This window comes from Chanos chanos, chromosome 13, assembly GCF_902362185.1.
Source record: "Chanos chanos chromosome 13, fChaCha1.1, whole genome shotgun sequence".
Taxonomy (NCBI): Eukaryota; Metazoa; Chordata; class Actinopteri; order Gonorynchiformes; family Chanidae; genus Chanos; species Chanos chanos.
The window spans coordinates 23,438,767-23,460,886 of NC_044507.1; the positions used below are offsets into that span (position 1 = coordinate 23,438,767).

The following is a 22,120-nucleotide window of genomic DNA, read 5'->3' on the forward strand; positions in this document are numbered from 1 at the left end:
TTCATCATTCCTCAGAATCTCTGATCCATGGGATGGAGCTGCTCATTTTCTGCCTTTTTCTTAAAACATCTGCTTTCACACATGACTCTTCACTGAGAAACGATGAATTCGTTCAGAATGTGCCCATATACACATCTCATCAGACTCTTCATTTATGTCTCTGTTAGTGCTTCACAGATTTTTACATAATTAGTTTAAACTTGAGTGTTACAAATATATATTTCTTGTTTTCTTGTTATATAGAAGTGATGGTAGATTTCTTAGCATATTCATAACTAATGTAATTTTGTAAAAATCATGCCAGTTGAGGATTTGGTATTGAACTCTGTGGAGTTCAGTTTCCTTTGGTTCATGTAGCCACATATAACAAAGAAAACAATGAGTGAAGCAGTTCAAGAACTTTGTCATTATGTTAAAGCTGTCTCTCTCTTTCTCTCTCTCTCTCTCTCTCTCTCTCTCTCTCTCACTCTCTGTCTCTCTCTGTCTCTCTCTCTGTCTGTCTGTCTGTCTCTCTCTGTCTCTCTCTGTCTGTCTGTCAGGCTGATCCAGGAGGAGAAGGAGAGCACTGAGCTCAGGGCAGAGGAGATTGAGAGTCGTGTTGGCAGTGTTGCTCTGGATGGTTCTCCAGTCCCTCCCTCCTCCCTGGGACGGGACAGCACTGGGCGAGGTTTCATTCCCCCGTCACTCACCTCCTCCACTCTGGCCTCCCCGTCTCCTCCCAGCTCCGGTCACTCCACACCACGTTTGCCTCACTCTCCTGCACGTGAGACTGACAGACAGGTACGCTCTGTGTGTGCGTGCGCGCGCGCGCGTGTGTGTGTATGTGTCCGTGTGTGTGTGTGTATGTGTGTGTGTGTGTATGTGTGTGTGTGAGTGTGTGTGTGTGTGTGTGTGTCTGAGTGCACTGGGATTTATCATAGAGATTTTCCACCAATCTTTTACTCCTCCCCAGAACAATAAAGAGGACGACAGATCGCTGGCTTTGCTGGACTCGACCCCTCCCCCAACACCTCGTGCGTTACGATTGGACAGGATGACCCACACACATCCTGGCGCAATGCTGGACGACAGCCGCGACTTCCGCAGGTCAGTCACTCAGTTAATCTGAACACCAGTTGATCTGACTACCCCCATGTACTGTTCCTACAGTGCAGTCACACTTGGAAAGACCCCCAGGGAAGAGACTGTCCCACCAAAACATCTGCCTGTGAAGTCGGCTGCACTGCTGCAAAGAGCCTTTGTGCTGTAAAATGTACCCCAGTGGCACAATGTAAATGATGTGTTCAGGTTCTCAGAGAATAAAGAAAAAACAACTCATTAAAAAACAACAGTCATCACCGGACTCTGCTCCACCAGCCCTTTTATTTAACATAAGGTGATGTTGTTTGGTCGCAACCACAAATAGACTGATAATCACGGCTAAAAAGCCATTAAAGTTATATAATTATATATATACTCTTTAACTTTCCCTCTCTCTCTCTGACTTTCTCTCAGTCTTTCAGCTGATGGCAGCAGTTCCAACAGCAGTCAGGACTCCCTGCACAAATCAAGCAAAAAGAAAAGCATCAAGTCTTCCATCGGCCGACTCTTTGGAAAGAAGGAGAAGGGCAGGATGGGTCAGCCGTTACGGGAGTCTGCCTCTCTGGGTGAGGAATCAAAAGAGGAAAATCGTAAGATGAAAACTGAAAGATGAAATTAAATATGTACTTAACTGCAAACATGGCAGGAAGTATGTTTATGGTAATGTAAAGAAGTGTGAGACATACAGCCATGACTGTGGTGGACTGTGTTCAGGTAACATGCTTGTAGCTGAGATGACTATGGTTATAGTTAATGGTGTTGAGATAAATGTGGTTATAGGTAATGGTGTTGAGATGAATGTGGTTATAGTTAATAGTGTTGAGATAAATGTGGTTATAGTTAATAGTGTTGAGATGAATGTGGTTATAGGTAATGGTGCTGAGATGAATGTGGTTATAGTTAATAGTGTTGAGATGAATGTGGTTATAGGTAATGGTGTTGAGATGAATGTGGTTATAGGTAATGGTGCTGAGATGAATGTGGTTATCGTTAATGGTGTTGAGATGAATGTGGTTATAGGTAATGGTGTTGAGATGAATGTGGTTATAGGTAATGGTGTTGAGATGAATGTGGTTATCGTTAATGGTGTTGAGATGAATGTGGTTATCGTTAATGGTGTTGAGATGAATGTGGTTATAGTTAATGGTGTTGAGATGAATGTGGTTATAGGTAATGGTGTTGAGATGAATGTGGTTATAGGTAATGGTGTTGAGATGAATGTGGTTATAGTTAATAGTGTTGAGATGAATGTGGTTATAGTTAATAGTGTTGAGATGAATGTGGTTATAGGTAATGGTGTTGAGATGAATGTGGTTATAGGTAATAGTGTTGAGATAAATGTGGTTATAGTTAATGGTGTTGAGATGAATGTGGTTATAGTTAATAGTGTTGAGATGAATGTGGTTATAGGTAATGGTGTTGAGATGAATGTGGTTATAGTTAATAGTGTTGAGATGAATGTGGTTATAGGTAATGGTGTTGAGATGAATGTGGTTATAGTTAATAGTGTTGAGATGAATGTGGTTATAGGTAATGGTGTTGAGATGAATGTGGTTATAGTTAATAGTGTTGAGATAAATGTGGTTATAGTTAATAGTGTTGAGATGAATGTGGTTATAGGTAATGGTGCTGAGATGAATGTGGTTATAGTTAATAGTGTTGAGATGAATGTGGTTATAGGTAATGGTGTTGAGATGAATGTGGTTATCGTTAATGGTGTTGAGATGAATGTGGTTATCGTTAATGGTGTTGAGATGAATGTGGTTATAGGTAATGGTGTTGAGATGAATGTGGTTATAGGTAATAGTGTTGAGATGAATGTGGTTATAGGTAATGGTGTTGAGATGAATGTGGTTATCGTTAATGGTGTTGAGATGAATGTGGTTATCGTTAATGGTGTTGAGATGAATGTGGTTATAGTTAATGGTGTTGAGATGAATGTGGTTATAGGTAATGGTGTTGAGATGAATGTGGTTATAGGTAATGGTGTTGAGATGAATGTGGTTATAGTTAATAGTGTTGAGATAAATGTGGTTATAGTTAATAGTGTTGAGATGAATGTGGTTATAGTTAATGGTGTTGAGATGAATGTGGTTATAGGTAATGGTGCTGAGATGAATGTGGTTATAGTTAATAGTGTTGAGATGAATGTGGTTATAGGTAATGGTGTTGAGATGAATGTGGTTATCGTTAATGGTGTTGAGATGAATGTGGTTATCGTTAATGGTGTTGAGATGAATGTGGTTATAGGTAATGGTGTTGAGATGAATGTGGTTATAGGTAATAGTGTTGAGATGAATGTGGTTATAGGTAATGGTGTTGAGATGAATGTGGTTATCGTTAATGGTGTTGAGATGAATGTGGTTATAGTTAATGGTGTTGAGATGAATGTGGTTATAGGTAATGGTGTTGAGATGAATGTGGTTATAGGTAATGGTGTTGAGATGAATGTGGTTATAGTTAATAGTGTTGAGATGAATGTGGTTATAGTTAATAGTGTTGAGATGAATGTGGTTATAGGTAATGGTGTTGAGATGAATGTGGTTATAGTTAATGGTGTTGAGATGAATGTGGTTATAGTTAATAGTGTTGAGATGAATGTGGTTATAGGTAATGGTGTTGAGATGAATGTGGTTATAGTTAATGGTGTTGAGATGAATGTGGTTATAGTTAATAGTGTTGAGATGAATGTGGTTATAGGTAATAGTGTTGAGATAAATGTGGTTATAGTTAATGGTGTTGAGATGAATGTGGTTATAGTTAATAGTGTTGAGATGAATGTGGTTATAGGTAATGGTGTTGAGATGAATGTGGTTATAGTTAATAGTGTTGAGATGAATGTGGTTATAGGTAATGGTGTTGAGATGAATGTGGTTATAGGTAATAGTGTTGAGATGAATGTGGTTATAGGTAATGGTGTTGAGATGAATGTGGTTATAGTTAATAGTGTTGAGATAAATGTGGTTATAGTTAATAGTGTTGAGATAAATGTGGTTATCGTTAATGGTGTTGAGATGAATGTGGTTATCGTTAATGGTGTTGAGATGAATGTGGTTATAGTTAATAGTGTTGAGATAAATGTGGTTATAGTTAATAGTGTTGAGATGAATGTGGTTATAGTTAATGGTGTTGAGATGAATGTGGTTATAGTTAATAGTGTTGAGATGAATGTGGTTATAGGTAATGGTGTTGAGATGAATGTGGTTATAGGTAATGGTGTTGAGATGAATGTGGTTATAGTTAATAGTGTTGAGATGAATGTGGTTATAGTGAATAGTGTTGAGATGAATGTGGTTATAGTTAATAGTGTTGAGATGAATGTGGTTATAGTTAATAGTGTTGAGATGAATGTTGCTATAGTTAATGGTGTTGAGATGAATGTGGTTATAGGTAATGGTGTTGAGATGAATGTGGTTATAGTTAATGGTGTTGAGATGAATGTGGTTATAGGTAATGGTGTTGAGATGAATGTGGTTATAGGTAATAGTGTTGAGATAAATGTGGTTATAGTTAATAGTGTTGAGATGAAGGTGGTTATAGGTAATGGTGTTGAGATGAATGTGGTTATAGGTAATAGTGTTGAGATGAATGTGGTTATAGTTAATAGTGTTGAGATAAATGTGGTTATAGTTAATAGTGTTGAGATGAATGTGGTTATAGTTAATGGTGTTGAGATGAATGTGGTTATAGGTAATAGTGTTGAGATGAATGTGGTTATAGTTAATGGTGTTGAGATAAATGTGGTTATAGTTAATAGTGTTGAGATAAATGTGGTTATAGTTAATAGTGTTGAGATGAATGTGGTTATAGGTAATAGTGTTGAGATGAATGTGGTTATAGGTAATAGTGTTGAGATGAATGTGGTTATAGTTAATAGTGTTGAGATGAATGTGGTTATAGTTAATAGTGTTGAGATAAATGTGGTTATAGTTAATAGTGTTGAGATGAATGTGGTTATAGTTAATGGTGTTGAGATGAATGTGGTTATAGGTAATGGTGTTGAGATGAATGTGGTTATAGTTAATAGTGTTGAGATGAATGTGGTTATAGTGAATAGTGTTGAGATGAATGTGGTTATAGGTAATGGTGTTGAGATGAATGTGGTTATAGTTAATAGTGTTGAGATAAATGTGGTTATAGTTAATAGTGTTGAGATGAATGTGGTTATAGTTAATGGTGTTGAGATGAATGTGGTTATAGGTAATGGTGTTGAGATTAATGTGGTTATAGTTAATAGTGTTGAGATGAATGTGGTTATAGTGAATAGTGTTGAGATGAATGTGGTTATCGTTAATGGTGTTGAGATGAATGTGGTTATAGGTAATGGTGTTGAGATGAATGTGGTTATAGGTAATGGTGTTGAGATGAATGTGGTTATAGGTAATAGTGTTGAGATAAATGTGGTTATAGTTAATAGTGTTGAGATGAATGTGGTTATAGGTAATGGTGTTGAGATGAATGTGGTTATAGGTAATAGTGTTGAGATGAATGTGGTTATCGTTAATAGTGTTGAGATAAATGAGATTGTCATTGATAGTATTGTGTTTACAAACATGTGGTTGTAGTTAGTGGTGGATGGATACATGCGGTTGTTGTTGATACTGTTTAGGTAGATATGCTCGTAGTTGATTGTAGATAAACATTTTGGTAGTTGACTGTGTTAGATACATGTGGTTGTGGTTGACTGTGTTAGATACATGTGGTTGTGGTTGACTGTGTTTAGATACATGTGGTTGTGGTTAACTGTGTTTAGATACATGTGGTTGTGGTTGACTGTGTTTAGATACATGTGGTTGTGGTTGACTGTGTTAGATACATGTGGTTGTGGTTGACTGTTAGATACATGTGGTTGTGGTTGACTGTGTTTAGATACATGTGGTTGTGGTTGACTGTGTTAGATACATGTGGTTGTGGTTGACTGTGTTTAGATACATGTGGTTGTGGTTGACTTTGTTAGATACATGTGGTTGTGGTTGACTGTGTTTAGATACATGTGGTTGTGGTTGACTGTGTTAGATACATGTGGTTGTGGTTGACTGTGTTAGATACATGTGGTTGTGGTTGACTGTGTTTAGATACATGTGGTTGTGGTTGACTGTGTTTAGATACATGTGGTTGTGGTTAACTGTGTTTAGATACATGTGGTTGTGGTTGACTGTGTTTAGATACATGTGGTTGTGGTTGACTGTGTTAGATACATGTGGTTGTGGTTGTATTTTTTCTCTGTGACTGCCCTCAGCATCCACGCCATCTGAAGATCTTGGGTCCGTGGATCCACTGGGACTCACAAAGATGGCCGGTCCAGTGGACAAGGACCGCCGCAGTAAGAAGAAGTATGTTTCTACGCTACTAATCTCTCCCTGTTCCATATCCTCCTCAGTTTCAACGGCTTTACTTTTACCCTGTCACGCCCACACTCTTCATTCTCATCACATCTCTCTATACTGAGTCCCAGCAGAGCAGCTGATAACCTGTTTTCTGCATCACCATGATTACCATATGAGTACTCAAAATAAAACATCAAAAATCAAAATAAATGGAAATTCTCTCTCTCTCTCTCAGACATGAGTTGCTAGAGGAAGCATGTCGACAGGGCCTGCCATTTGCATCCTGGGATGGACCGACCGTTGTATCCTGGCTAGAGGTGTGCTCTTATGTGAAATAAACTGTCTCAGTGCTTCAGTTAAATACACAGTCTTAATAAATGTGACAGTAAACCAAATGAATGCACACTGCAAATGGATGCAGAGGAAAGATGAAAATGACAGTGAGGAGCATCTCACTTGTCATTTTCATCTTTCCTCTGCACCCATTTGCAGTGTTTTGTGATCTTGTGCTGGTGTGAGCCTGCAGAATGTAATACTCTAATTCAATCCCTCAGTTAGCTTCACTTCTCTTCTGTCAATGGCAGTGCAATTAGCCATCAGAACTATCTGATCACATTCAGTTCATGGCTCTCCACCAACTCCTCACTCCTCTCTCTCTCTCTCTCTCTCTCTCTCTCTCTCTCTCTGTCAGCTGTGGGTAGGGATGCCGGCATGGTATGTGGCAGCGTGCCGTGCCAATGTAAAGAGTGGTGCTATCATGGCTAACCTGTCAGATACAGAGATCCAAAGGGAGATTGGGATCAGTAACCCACTGCACCGTCTGAAACTGCGCCTGGCCATCCAGGAGATGGTCTCCCTGACCAGTCCCTCAGCTCCAGCCAGTACACGCTCTGTATGTCCCCACACACACACACAACACATGCAACACACGCAACACACGCAACACACGCATACACACGCAACACACACATACACACACACACACACACAACACACGCAACACACGCAACACACACATACACACACAACACACGCAACACACGCAACACACGCACACACAGACATACACACACAACACACTCTATACACACACATACACACACATACACGCTCTGTATGTCCCCACACACACACAACACACACAACACATGCAACACACGCAACACACGCATACACACGCAACACACACATACACACACACACAAACACACACACACACACAACACACTCAACACACGCAACACACGCAACACACTCTATACACACACAACACACACACACACACAACACACGCAACACACTCTATACACACACATACACACACATACACGCTCTGTATGTCCCCACACACACACAACACATGCAACACACGCAACACACGCATACACACACAACATACACACAACATACACACACATACACACACATACACACACAACACACACATACACACACAACACACACAGCACACACATACACACACAACACACACAAACACACACACACACACACACAACACACACATACACACACATACACACACAACACACACAACACACACACACCACACATACACACACACCACACATACACACACACCACACACATACACACACACCACACATACACACACACCACACACATACACACACAACACACACGGACCATACACATATATATACACACGCTCACACACACAACACACACATACACACACAACACACACACCACACATACATACACATACACACACACATACACACTCTATACACACACATACATACACATACACACACATACACAACACACTCTATATACACACATACACACTACACACACACACACACTCTATACACACACACACACACACACACACATACACACATACACACTCTATACACACACAGCACGTGAATTCTTCTCCATTCGTTACTGTGATAATGACTTGTCTTGTTTTTACCTCACTCTAGTCTACTCTTCTCTTCTCTTCTCTTCTGGCTTCGCTTTTCTGACCACAGTCGACCAGTAACGTGTGGATGACTCATGCAGAGATGGAGTCTTTGACAGCAGCCACGAAACCAGTGAGTTCCCCGTCTGTCTGATCTCTATCTCATTATCTGTCACTGCTTATCTCCGCCATCACAAACTCAACCAGACACCCTGCTAGCCCCAAAACAAAATGACATATTCAGTCAGCTTTTCAACGTTGATGTAATTTGGTAAAGACGTTGGTCCAGTTCTGGAGCTGCCCTCACTCATCGGGCTTTGGCGTCATGAGCAGTGTGGTGGATAAGTCTCATCACTCAGGACGGAGGTGTCCCTGTCATTTTTTTGGTTCATTTGATTCCAGGCAGGGATGAGAGAACCGTGTCTAACATTGCTGAAATGGTACCATGTTTTCTCATGAATCAGCATCTCAAACACAAATCACACGGGGTACAAATCGCACAGAGTAAAAATCACACTGAGTAAAAGTCACAGAGTAAAAATCACACTGAGTAAAAGTCACAGAGTAAAAATCAGACTGAGTACAAATCGAACAGAGTAAAAATCACACTGAGTAAAAGTAACAGAGTAAAAATCACAGAGTAAAAATCAGACTGAGTACAAATCACACTGAGTAAAAAGTGGACTGAAAAGTAAAACAGGGAGAGACTGTAAGGACCTTGACTCCATCCCTGGCCATATTTTAATCTGTAATCTGTGGTGGATGGAGGAGCCTGATGGTGGGTTGAGGGATGACAGGTTTGCGGAGAGGATTGGATGCTTGAGTGGTGTTGATGAAGTATCTCTTTTTCTCTCTCCCTGTCTCTCTCTCTGTGTCTGACTAGACCTTTAGTCTTTCCCTTTGCTGTCTGTTTCAGTACAAACTGCTTCACACTAATGGCCCTGTCACTAACAAACTGTTCCCCCCTCTGTCTCCCTCTCCCTGCCTTATGCTCCTCACTCCTTTCTCCTCATCTCCTCCATCAACCATTTTTTCCATCTGCTCTGATCCTGCTCTCCTCCTCCACCTCCCTCTTTCTCTTTCTCTTTCTCTCTGCTTTTTCCTCTGCATCCAAGGAGCTGAAAGAGATTAGTTGGGACCAGGTAAGTCAGATCACATTTGTGTCTAATACTTAAGATCGTTTGTTGTCAGATTTCTGAAATTGTATACACAATTGTACATGTATATGTGTGTGCATATGTATAAGCATGTGTATATTTATAAGTATGTGTATATGCGTGTGTGTATATGTGTATGCATATGTGTATGTATCTGTGTATACGTATAAGCATGTGTATATGTGTGTGTGTATTTGTATGTGTAGGTGTATGCATATTTGTATGTATATGTGTATATGTATAAGTATGTGTATATGTGTGTGTGTGTATATGTATGTGTAGTTGTATGCATATTTGTATGTATATGTATATGTGTATATGTATAAGTATGTGTATATGTGTGTGTGTATATGTGTGTGTGTATATGTATGTGTAGTTGTATGCATATTTGTATGTATATGTGTATATGTATAAGTATGTGTATATGCGTGTGTGTATATGTGTATGCATATTTGTATGTATATGTGTATATGTATAAGTATGTGTATATGTGTGTGTGTATATGTATGTGTAGTTGTATGCATATTTGTATGTATGTGTGTATATGTATAAGTATGTGTATATGTGTGTGTGTGTATATGTATGTGTAGTTGTATGCATATTTGTATGTATATGTATATGTGTATATGTATAAGTATGTGTATATGTGTGTGTGTATATGTGTGTGTGTATATGTATGAGTAGTTGTATGCATATTTGTATGTATATGTGTATATGTATGTGTATATGTGTGTGTGTATATGTATGTGTAGTTGTATGCATATTTGTATGTATATGTGTATATGTATAAGTATGTGTATATGTGTGTGTGTATATGTATGTGTAGTTGTATGCATATTTGTATGTATGTGTGTATATGTATAAGTATGAGTATGTAAATGTGTACGTATATGTATAGAGTCTGATTATATGGCTATAATTCTGATTGCTCAGATCCTGGCCTATGGAGACATGAACCATGAGTGGGTGGGGAATGAGTGGCTGCCCAGTCTGGGTTTGCCCCAGTACAGGAGCTACTTCATGGAGTCACTGGTGGACGCCCGCATGCTGGACCACCTGACCAAGAAAGAGCTCAGAGGACAACTGAAAATGGTGGACAGTTTCCACAGGTACCAGCATCTGATCTCACCCCCAGACTCTCTCTCCCTCTCCCTCTCCCTCTCTCTCTCTCCCTCTCTCTCTCTCCCTCTCACTCTCTCTCTCTCACTCTCTCTCCCTCTCCCTCTCTCCCTCTCCCTCTCCCTCTCTCTCTCTCCCCTCTCTCTCTCTCCCTCTCACTCTCTCTCTCTCACTCTCTCTCCCTCTCTCTCTCCCTCTCTCTCTCTCCCTCTCCCTCTCTCTCCCTCTCCCTCTCTCTCTCTCACTCTCTCTCTCCCTCTCTCCCTCTCCCTCTCCCTCTCTCTCTCTCTCTCTCCCTCTCTCTCTCCCTCTCTCTCTCTCCCTCTCTCTCTCTCTCTCTCTCTCTCTCTCCCTCTCTCTCTCCCTCTCTCCCTCTCCCTCTCTCTCTCTCTCTCTCTCTCTCTCTCTCTCTCTCTCTCCCTCTCCCTCTCTCTCTCTCACTCTCTCTCTCTCTCTCCCTCTCTCTCTCTCACTCTCTCTCTCTCTCTCCCTCTCCCTCTCCCTCTCCCTCTCTCTCTCTCCCTCTCCCTCTCTCTCTCTCACTCTCTCTCCCTCTCGCTCAGTTTCCACAGGTACCAGCATCTGATCTCACCCCCAGACTCTGTCTCTCTCTCTCTCTCACTCTCTCGCTCTCTCTCTCTCTGTGTGTGTGTGTGTGTGTGTGTGTGTGTTTGAGAGAGGAGCTTGTGTGTTTGTGAGAGAGGTTTGTGTGTGTGTGTGTGTGTGTGTGTTTGTGAGAGGTTTGTGTGTGTGTGTATGTGAGTGTGTGTGTGTGTGTGTGTGTTTGTGAGAGTGGTTTGTGTGTGTGTGTGTGTATGTGAGTGTGTGTGTGTGTTTGTGAGAGAGGTGTGTGTGTGTGTGTCCGTGGGTATGGTTTGGGGTCTATATTCAGATTGCCAGGAGATGTGTTCAATTCTCTGACGTGATAAACACAGAGGTCGTTGTGATGTGTGTGTGTGTGTGTGTATGTGTGTGTGTATGTCTGTGTGTATGTGTGTGTGTATGTCTGTGTGTATGTATGTCTGTGTGTATGTCTGTGTGTGTGTGCGTCTGTGTGTATGTCTGTGTGTATGTGTGTGTGTGTGTGTGTGTGTATATGTCTCTGTGTATGTGTGTGTGTATGTGTGTGTGTGTGTGTGTGTGTGTATGTCTGTGTGTATGTGTGTGTGTGTGTATATGTCTGTGTGTATGTATGTCTGTGTGTATGTCTGTGTGTACGTCTGTGTGTGTGTGCGTCTGTGTGTATGTCTGTGTGTGTGTGTGTGTGTGTGTCTGTGTATGTCTGTGTGAGTGTGTATGTCTGTGTGTGTGTGTGTGTGTGTCTGTGTGTATGTCTGTGTGCATGTCTGTGTGTATGTGTGTGTGTGTGTATGTCTGTGTGTATGTGTGTGTGTGTGTATGTCTGTGTGTATGTGTGTGTGTGTGTGTGTGTGTATGTGTGTGTGTGTGTGTGTGTCTGTGTGTGTGTGAGTGTGTGTGTGTATGTCTGTGTGTGGGTAAATGCCGAATAATTTTCATGATTACTGAACTAATTAATTTTGTGTTTTGGTGAATATTCACAAGTGGTGTTCTGCCTGGCCATTTAATTTAACGTAACCATGAGATGGGTGTGGTTGTTATTATACAGGTTGAAGTAAGAGGTGGCCCGGAAGGGTGAAAAAGCAAACAGTTTTTTGACCATGTGTTCAACTGTGTCAATTCAAATATGAAATTCCTGTGCCATCCAGTTGTGCTGTTTCTTCTTATATTGTAAATAAACCCACATAAAATAAGAGCATGCATCGACTACACTGAACTGCTCTCAGATGTGGTGTTGGAAGGCCTTTGCAGTCTGTGTGTGTGTGTGCATGTGTGTGTGTGTATGTGTGTGTGTGTGTGTGTGTGTAGTCTTAGTGTCTCAGGTGTGTCTCTAAGCTGCCCTCAGTGCTCACCTTGTCAGGGCGCGGATGCCTTAATGCTCTTAATTAACCCTTCGACTCTTCCTGGTGACCTCATGACCTTATGACCTTCTAGGGTGAGTCTGCATTACGGAATTATGTGCCTGAAGCGTTTGAACTACGACCGCAAAGAACTGGAGAGGCGGAGAGAGGACAGCCAGCACCAGAACAAAGGTCATTAATGTTTCCACTGCTCCCCACGCCCCAACCCCCCCCCCCCCCCCCCCCCCCCCCGCTGCAAAACCCTTCCCCTGCTCAGTCGGGAACAGGAGTGTCTTTAATGCCTTTAGTTTGCTCTCAACAAATACAGATATGGAGTTGTGTAACTGGAGTTCCATCATTTGCATAAGAGCTTTGAAGATGTATACTGCTCTTGTCCTGGCCCAGTGCCTGGGTAAAACAAGTTCAACCAGGGCTGTCTGATTCTTACCCACAATGCCCGAGGCCAGGGAGTCGAGTCACACTGACAGAGGAGCGATAAGGAATGGGTGCTACTGCATTCTGTGCATGTCACTGAGATCCTCTCTGAACTGCAAAGCAATTTTCAGGGTTATAAAATGCATCTTCCATCTACATGCAGTGATAGGCTTGGATGTATGGCATTGCTAGCCTCAGGGGATGTGTATAGAGAACAGGCTTTTGGGAATGTGAGTAATGTCAGGGCCAAAGTGTGTTTTTCTCACGCAAGTGTGTTTACTGGCTCCAGGTCAGACTCGATTGTCTGAGGTTGTTTGGAAACAGTCATGAGCAATGAAAAAAAGGAAGAACTGTTTCCTGACTGGAGCAAAAGAGAGAAACTATATACAAATCAAACACAATCCATTTTAAACGTCCCAAAAATAACGCTCTCTGATATTATCTCATGTTAGACATATAAGCCCCTATATACGCATGTCAGAGGCATGACATGTTTTTCAGATTTTGCCATTTCTGTTCAAAATAAGCTCACTGTGAGGTTTTTCTGCCCCAACCCCAGACGTGATGGTTTGGTCCAACGAGCGTGTGATGTGCTGGGTTCAGACCCTCGGGCTGAAGGAGTATGCCGATAACCTGACTGAGAGTGGGGTCCACGGGGCCCTGCTGGCACTGGATGACACTTTTGATTATACGGACCTGGCCCTGTTGCTGCAGATCCCCAATCAGAACACACAGGTACTGGTCCAAACAGTCATGAAAGCACTTGATGGTGAGAAGCTCTCTGTCCCGTGGTAACACAGAGCTTTATTGTTTGAAAACATCAGGGTTTTTCTCTATTCTATTCAGGCACGACAGCTTCTGGAGAAAGAATACAACTCACTCATTGCCATGGGAACAGAGCGAAGACCAGATGAGGTAAAATTTCACCTGGAATGCAGGAAATAATAAACGCTACAGTTTGGTCATAAAATAACCACCAAAGCCGTGTTTGTATTACACAGCTAATGCACTGAGCGCTGGAGTCTGAAACACAGAGGGATTTGTATATAGCATTGCAAACAGAGTTAAACATCAGATCAGAGATGATTTTAGTCTGTCTGTGTCAGGTTCGGGATGTTTTTTGTCTGTCTGTGTCAGGTCAGAGATGATTTTAGTCTGTCTGTGTCAGGTTCGGGAGGATTTTTGTCTGTCTGTGTCAGGTTAGGGATGTTTTTTGTCTGTCTTAGTCAGATCAGAGATGATTTTAGTCTGTCTGTGTCAGGTTAGGGGTGATTTCTGTCTGTCTGTGTCAGGTTCGGGATGATTTTTGTCTGTCTGTGTCAGGTTCGGGATGGTTTTGTCTGTCTGTGTCAGGTTAGAGATGTTTTTTGTCTGTTTTAGTCAGGTCAGGGATGATTTTACAATTTACAGTTTGGTATTTGCCAGACGCTTTTAGACAAAGCCACTTACAATAAGTGCATCAGTCAGATCCTATTACCTCATAAGCAGAGATCACAATAAGCAATAAGGCTGTGCGTTAATTTACCCTCTGTATTGTACTCCTGGAATTCTGTGACACAAATACAAGACAAGGTTAGTATTTTTTTTTTTTGTAAAGAAAGGGAGGCTAGGCAGTGGGGGACAGGTAGGTTCTGAAAAGGTGGGTTTTCAGTTTCCTGCAGAAGATTGCAAAAGATTCTGCAGTCCTAACTGCGTGAGGGAGGTCATTCCACCACCGCGGAGCAATGGCGGAGAAGAGGCGTGGTCAGGAAGAAGAGGGAGAATCTGCAGGATCGAGCGACTGCTGCGATGTGACTGGAGTAGGTCAGCTGGTTGTCAAGGGTCACGCCAAGGTTTTTGGCTGCTGTGGTGGGGAACACCACAGATCCTTCGATGGTGATTGCAGTGTCGATCGTTGGGGAGTTCTTAGCGGGAAAAAACAGAAGCTCCGTTTTCTCCAGGTTGAGTTTGAGATGGTTAGCAGACATCCAGGAGGCAATGTCAGCTAAGCAGGCTGCAACGCGAGGCTGAACCTGAGAGTCAGAGGGGGGAAGGAGAAGAACAGTTGTGTATCATCAGCGTAGCAGTGGTAAGAGAGGCCATGGGTGGAGATAACTTGACCGAGTGATCTGGTGTAGAAAGAGAAGAGGAGTGGACCAAGTACAGAACCTTGTGGGACTCCCGTGTGGAAAGGGCGGGGGTAGGAGACCGATTCCCTCCAAGAACCCCGGTAAGAACGGTCGGACAGATGGGACTTGAACCATGCGAGTGCAGATCTCACGAAGCTCAGCCCAGCAAGGGATGAGAGGAGAATCTGGTGGTTAACCGTGTCAAATGCTGCAGAGAGGTCTAGGTGTATGAGGACAGAGCTGAGAGACTTTGCTCTGGCCGAGTGGAGCTCCTCCGAGACAGCAAGGAGGGCCGTCTCGGTGGAGTGGCTGGCTTTGAATCCAGATTGATTCTGATCCATGAGATTGTTCTTGAGAAGATATGGAGAGAGTTGGTTATATACTGCACGTTCCAGGGTTTTGGAGAGAAACGGTAGGAGGGAGACTGGACGGTAGCTACTGACATCAGCTGGGTCTAGAGTGGGCTTCTTAAGCAGTGGCTTGACCCGTGCCCTCTTCAGAGCAGAAGGAACTGTACCAGTAGACAGGGAGCTGTTGATCAAGGACGAGATGAAGGGCAGAATGTCATCCGAGATGGCCTGAAAGAGAGAGGAGGGAATGGGATCAAGAGGACAGGTAATAGGACGGTGGGATTTTATAAGTAGGAGAGCTTCAGAGTCAGATAGAGGGGAGAAGGAGAAGAAGGTGGGGGGGGGTGCAGGATCCGGGGTGGGAGGGGGTGGGGGGAAGGAGTCGCAGATGTCTTTGATCTTCTTCTCAAAGAAGGAGACAAAGTCATCAGCAGATAGGGATGAGGGAGGAGGGGGAGGAGGAGGAGGAGAGAGGAGGAAGGAGAAAGTGGAGAAGAGTTTGCGGGTGTTAGAAGAGGCAGAGTTGATCCAGGAGTGGAAGAAGGAAGACTTGGCAGAGGATAGGGTAGAGGAGAAAGAAGAAAGAAGAGAGTGGAAGTGGGATAGGTCGTTGGGGGATTTCGATTTTCGCCATCTCTGCTCAGCCATGTGAAGTTTGGTTCTATCAGCATGGATACTATCAGTCAGCCAGGGACTGGGAGCGGAGAGGTGAGCCGGTTTGGTAACGGGGGGGCAGAGGGTGTCCAGGGAGGAGGCCAGTGCAGATTTCTCCTCCACAGGAAGAAGTGAGAAGGCTTCCGCAGATGGGAGAGAGGAGCAGACCATAGAAGAGAAGGCACTAGAGGAGAGGGTGCGAAGGTTACGTCTAGCTGAGACTGGCAGCGTGGGAGCAGAGGATTTCACGGAGGGTGAGATCGAGAGAGAGAAGGACATGAAGAAGTGATCTGAGGCGTGGAGCGGTGTGACTGAAATCAGGAACAGGGCTGTCTCTTGTGAAGACAAGGTCTAGCTGGTTGTCACCCTTGCGCGTTGCAGGGGACTCCGCGAAGTAAAAGTCAAAGGACTGAAGGAGGGAGAGTAGGCCGTCAGACTGAGTAGAAATCAGCGGAAGGTTGAAGTCTCCTAGCAGCAGGATGGGAGTGCCGTCCTCAGGGAAGGAGCTGAGGAGGGTGTCCAGGTCGTCCAGGAATGACTGCAGGGGGCCTGGAGGGCGGTAGAGAACAGTCATGTGCAGTTTACAAGGGGAAGAAACAGAAACAGCATGAAATTCAAAAGATGTGGGGGAGATAGAAGGGAGAGAGGTTACTCGGAAGCTTCATGAGGGGGAGATCAGGAAGCCAGTTCCTCCACCCCTCCCCGAGGGTCTGGGGGTGTGAGAGAAGGAAAAAGCAGTGGAGAGGGCAGCAGGAGTGGCTGTGTTCTCCGGCCTGATCCAAGTCTCAGTGAGCACCAGAAAGTGCAGGGACAGCATTGAGGCTTGAGCAGAGATGAAGTCGGCCTTCTGTACCGCCGTTTGGCAGTTCCAGAGGCCACCTGAAATGACAACAGCAGTGTCAGCAGAGCACAGCGGATGGATGAGGTTAGACAGGATACGTCCACGAGGATGCAGCGGCCGCCACCTGCAAAGATTGCGAGAGGAAACTCGAATGACACATGAGATGACACATGATTAGTGTGAGTGTGAGAGAGACAAAGATAATTGGAAAGTGTGGTAGCACAGTATCAGTATGATGAAACTGCAGTAATAAGTGAAGTTGCCCAATTACATAGCTAAACAGAGGGAGGGGGACAAAAGTATTTAGAAAAATAGGGTAGTAGCACAATTATGCAGATAAGCAAATGGAAAATGAATCACTGAGGGTACGGCAGACAGGTAGTAGTTGTCTCAGCTTCCTCGTTGTCCTTCCTCGGTTGACTCCCGACTCCCGAGTCTTAGTCCGACGAGTCTTAGTCCGACGAGTCTTCGTCCGACGAGACAAGGGAGACGAGACAAGGGAGATGAGACCACTCCAGCTGCCGCTTGGCGGAAGCGCTATTCCTAATGAGTCTTGTGACTACAGCGCTCACAGCTTATGGGCTGGCTACAGCCCCGCCCCCTCAGGAAGCAGAGCAAACCGGAAATTGGCTGTGGCCGAGACTAACAAACGAACGCAAATCAGCAACTCAACAGCTGACTCGACAGGAATTCAATTCAAACTCCCTAGTAAAATAAGCTAGCAATGCAACCAGACAGAGCACACAGTTATAAGTTGACAAAGAACCTAAGTCAAAGCGAACCTGAAAGAATCTAGCACGAAGTAAGTTATATACGATGAACGACAACAGAGAAAGCAGAGTGAACAGAAATTGCGGCTACTTAAGCAAATAACAAGCAACAGGGACGAGAGAAAGCAGAAATCGCAGCTACTGAAGCAATTTAAAGCAAAGCCTTACTTGGATCCTGCTCTGAAGGAGAAGCAATCTGACTGAAAAACAATGTACACACTAACACACACTGTCTGTGTCAGGTTCGGGATGATTTTTGTCTGTCTGTGTCAGGTCAGAGATGATTTTTGTCTTTCTGTGTCAGGTTCTGGAGGATGTGTCAGGTCAGAGATGATTTTTGTCTGTCTGTGTCAGGTCAGAGATGATTTTTGTCTGTCTGTGTCAGGTCAGGGATGATTTTTGTCTGTCTGTGTCAGGTTCGGGATGATTTTTGTCTGTCTGTGTCAGGTTAGGGGTGATTTCTGTCTGTCTGTGTCAGGTTAGGGATGTTTTTTGTCTGTCTTAGTCAGATCAGGGATGATTTTAGTCTGTCTGTGTCAGGTTCGGGAGGATTTTTGTCTGTCTGTGTCAGGTTCGGGAGGATTTTTGTCTGTGTCAGGTTCGGGATGATTTTAGTCTGTGTCAGGTTCGGGATGATTTTAGTCTGTCTGTGTCAGGTCAGGGATGATTTTTGTCTGTCTGTGTCAGGTTCGGGATGGTTTTTGTCTGTCTTTGTCTCTGTAGCATTATCTATGTCTTGGATTGTATATTATATACTGAAATGTAAAAGCACTTTGAGCTGCATTCTTTGTATGAAAAGTGCTAAACAAATAAAGTATTCTTCTTCTTATTATTATTAAAACAGCCTCTCAAAAGTCTTTTTCTCACCCTGTCTTTTTTCTCTGTCTTTCTCTCCCTGTCATCTCAGGATGGCACTAAGACATTCACTCGCTCTCCCTCCTGGAGGAAAATGTTCCGTGAGAAGGATTTACGGAGTGTGACCTCGGACTCCTCAGAGACATTACCTGCTAACTTCCGTGTCTCAGCCATCTCAACACCCTCAGTCACTCTGAGGAAGGTGCAAAGTGAGAGTGAGTACACACACATACACACACACACACAACAGTACACATTGTCATACACACATACCAATACACACATAAGCACACACACACAACAGTACACATACACAGTACACATACACATATACACATATCAATACGCACATAAGCACACACACAACAGTACACATACACATACACACATATCAATACGCACATAAGCACACACACAACAGTACACATACTCATACACATACACACATACCAATACACACATAAGCACACACACACACACACATACACACATACCAATACACACATAAGCACACACACACACACACACACACAGTACACATACACACATACCAATACACACATAAGCACACACACAACAGTACACATATACCAATACACACATAAGCACACACACACAACAGTACACATACTCATACACATACACACATACCAATACACACATAAGCACACACACACACACACAGTACACATACACATACACACATATAAATACGCACATAAGCACACACACAACAGTACACATACACATACATACATACCAATACACACATAAGCACACACACACACACAGTACACATACACATACACACATAAGCACACTCACACACACAGTACACATACACATAAACACATACCAATACACACATAAGCACACACACACACACAGTACACATACACAGTACACATACACATATACACATATCAATACGCACATAAGCACACGCACACACATGAGCACGCTCACACACACACGCACGCGCACACACACACACACGCACGCGCACACACACATACACATATGCGCACACACACATCTTTCATTATAATTTGTATGGGTGTAATTTGACTGAAAAATATATGAAGTCTGACTGATATGGGACTATACGACTGTTTTAGTGAGGTCTGACTGTTATAGGAATATATGACTGTATTAGAGAGGTCTGACTGTTATAGGAATATATGACTGTTTTAGAGAGGGTCTGACTGTTATAGGAATATATGACTGTTTTAGAGAGGTCTGACTGTTATAGGAATATATGACTGTTTTAGAGAGGGTCTGACTGTTATAGGAATATATGACTGTTTTAGTGAGGTCTGACTGTTATAGGAATATATGACTGTTTTAGTGAGGTCTGACTGTTATAGGAATATATGACTGTTTTAGAGAGGTCTGACTGTTATAGGAATATATGACTGTTTTAGAGAGGTCTGACTGTTATAGGAATATATGACTGTTTTAGTGAGGTCTGACTGTTATAGGAATATATGACTGTTTTAGTGAGGTCTGACTGTTATAGGAATATATGACTGTTTTAGAGAGGTCTGACTGTTATAGGAATATATGACTGTTTTAGAGAGGTCTGACTGTTATAGGAATATATGACTGTTTTAGTGAGGTCTGACTGTTATAGGAATATATGACTGTATTAGAGAGGTCTGACTGTTATAGGAATATATGGCTGTTTTAGTGAGGTCTGACTGTTATAGGAATATATGACTGTTTTAGAGAGGTCTGACTGTTATAGGAATATATGACTGTATTAGAGAGGTCTGACTGTTATAGGAATATACGACTGTATTAGAGAGGGTCTGACTGTTATAGGAATATATGACTGTTTTAGAGAGGGTCTGACTGTCAGGAATATATGACTGTTTTAGAGAGGGTCTGACTGTTATAGGAATATATGACTGTTTTAGTGAGGTCTGACTGTTATAGGAATATATGACTGTATTAGAGAGGTCTGACTGTTATAGGAATATATGACTGTTTTAGAGGGTCTGACTGTTATAGGAATATATGACTGTTTTAGTGAGGTCTGACTGTTATAGGAATATATGACTGTTTTAGAGAGGTCTGACTGTTATAGGAATATATGACTGTTTTAGAGAGGTCTGACTGTTATAGGAATATATGACTGTTTTAGAGAGGTCTGACTGTTATAGGAATATATGACTGTTTTAGAGAGGTCTGACTGTTATAGGTATATATGACTGTTTTAGTGAGGTCTGACTGTTATAGGAATATGTGACTGTTTTAGTGAGGTCTGACTGTTATAGGAATATATGACTGTTTTAGTGAGGTCTGACTGTTATAGGAATATATGACTGTATTAGAGAGGTCTGACTGTTATAGGAATATATGACTGTTTTAGAGAGGTCTGACTGTTATAGGAATATATGACTGTTTTAGAGAGGTCTGACTGTTATAGGAATATATGACTGTTTTAGAGAGGTCTGACTGTTATAGGAATATATGACTGTTTTAGAGAGGTCTGACTGTTATAGGAATATATGACTGTTTTAGAGAGGTCTGACTGTTATAGGAATATATGACTGTTTTAGTGAGGTCTGACTGTTATAGGAATATATGACTGTTTTAGAGTGGTCTGACTGTTATAGGAATATATGACTGTTTTAGAGTGGTTCAGTAGTAGGGAGTATTGGCTTAATCTATGCCTGCATGGCCTTTCTCTGTTCTAACTCCCCATGCAGAGTTAGCTTATCGGTTAAGAGTTTCGCTAAGACGCTTATCTCATTTTGCCCAATCGTCTTCCATTAGCTTCCATTAGCCCACACCTCACTGCCACGATTTGATCATCGATTTCAATATTTTGAGTCAGATCCCAGGTGGAAGTACTGTTATATATTCACTTTTTGACTGCATAGAAAGCCCTTCTGACTTGATCTCTCAGTTCATTCACAGCCAAGCACAAATGTCTGACTGAACTTTTAGATAGGTATATGTAATACATGTTTTATGCTGTGTTAATATTCTGTGTTGGTTTCTCACTTCCCCCCTGTTTCTTTCAGTTTCTCCTCGAGGAGAGTCTGGATCAGTGAGGACTTACTCTTGCTGAGGAACATAATGGTGAGCAGACAGGCTTGTGGTTTCCAAAGACCAAGCTGACCTTCTCGCAGTCACACACTGTCCTCTCTACATACACACTGTCCTCTCTCCATACACACTGTCCTCTCTCTATACACACTGTCCTCTCTCCATACACACTGTCCTCTCTCCATACACACTGTCCTCTCTCCATACACACTGTCCTCTCTACATACACACTGTCCTCTCTACATACACACTGTCCTCTCTATACACACTGTCCTCTCTATACACACTGTCCTCTCTCCATACACACTGTCCTCTCTACATACACACTGTCCTCTCTACATACACACTGTCCTCTCTACATACACTGTCCTCTCTACATACACTGTCCTCTCTCCATACACACTGTCCTCTCTACATACACACTGTCCTCTCTCCATACACACTGTCCTCTCTATACACACTGTCCTCTCTCCATACACACTGTCCTCTCTACATACACA

The 22,120-nt window shown here is 42.6% G+C and overlaps 1 protein-coding gene across 1 annotated transcript in view; it reads left to right on the top strand.

Moving 5' to 3' along the window:
• Positions 1-21,642, top strand: part of ppfia3 (PTPRF interacting protein alpha 3) — a 57,652-nt gene extending 36,010 nt beyond the window's left edge. The window contains exons 17-30 of the mRNA XM_030790054.1: positions 540-780; positions 953-1,086; positions 1,495-1,646; positions 6,320-6,413; positions 6,643-6,724; positions 7,099-7,299; positions 8,426-8,488; positions 9,471-9,497; positions 10,446-10,621; positions 12,645-12,742; positions 13,545-13,720; positions 13,832-13,900; positions 18,616-18,778; positions 21,596-21,642. Of these exons, the coding sequence (XP_030645914.1) occupies positions 540-780; positions 953-1,086; positions 1,495-1,646; positions 6,320-6,413; positions 6,643-6,724; positions 7,099-7,299; positions 8,426-8,488; positions 9,471-9,497; positions 10,446-10,621; positions 12,645-12,742; positions 13,545-13,720; positions 13,832-13,900; positions 18,616-18,778; positions 21,596-21,642 (1,723 nt within the window). The remainder of the gene's footprint in view (positions 1-539; positions 781-952; positions 1,087-1,494; positions 1,647-6,319; positions 6,414-6,642; positions 6,725-7,098; positions 7,300-8,425; positions 8,489-9,470; positions 9,498-10,445; positions 10,622-12,644; positions 12,743-13,544; positions 13,721-13,831; positions 13,901-18,615; positions 18,779-21,595) is intronic.
• The last annotated feature ends 478 nt before the right edge of the window (positions 21,643-22,120 follow it).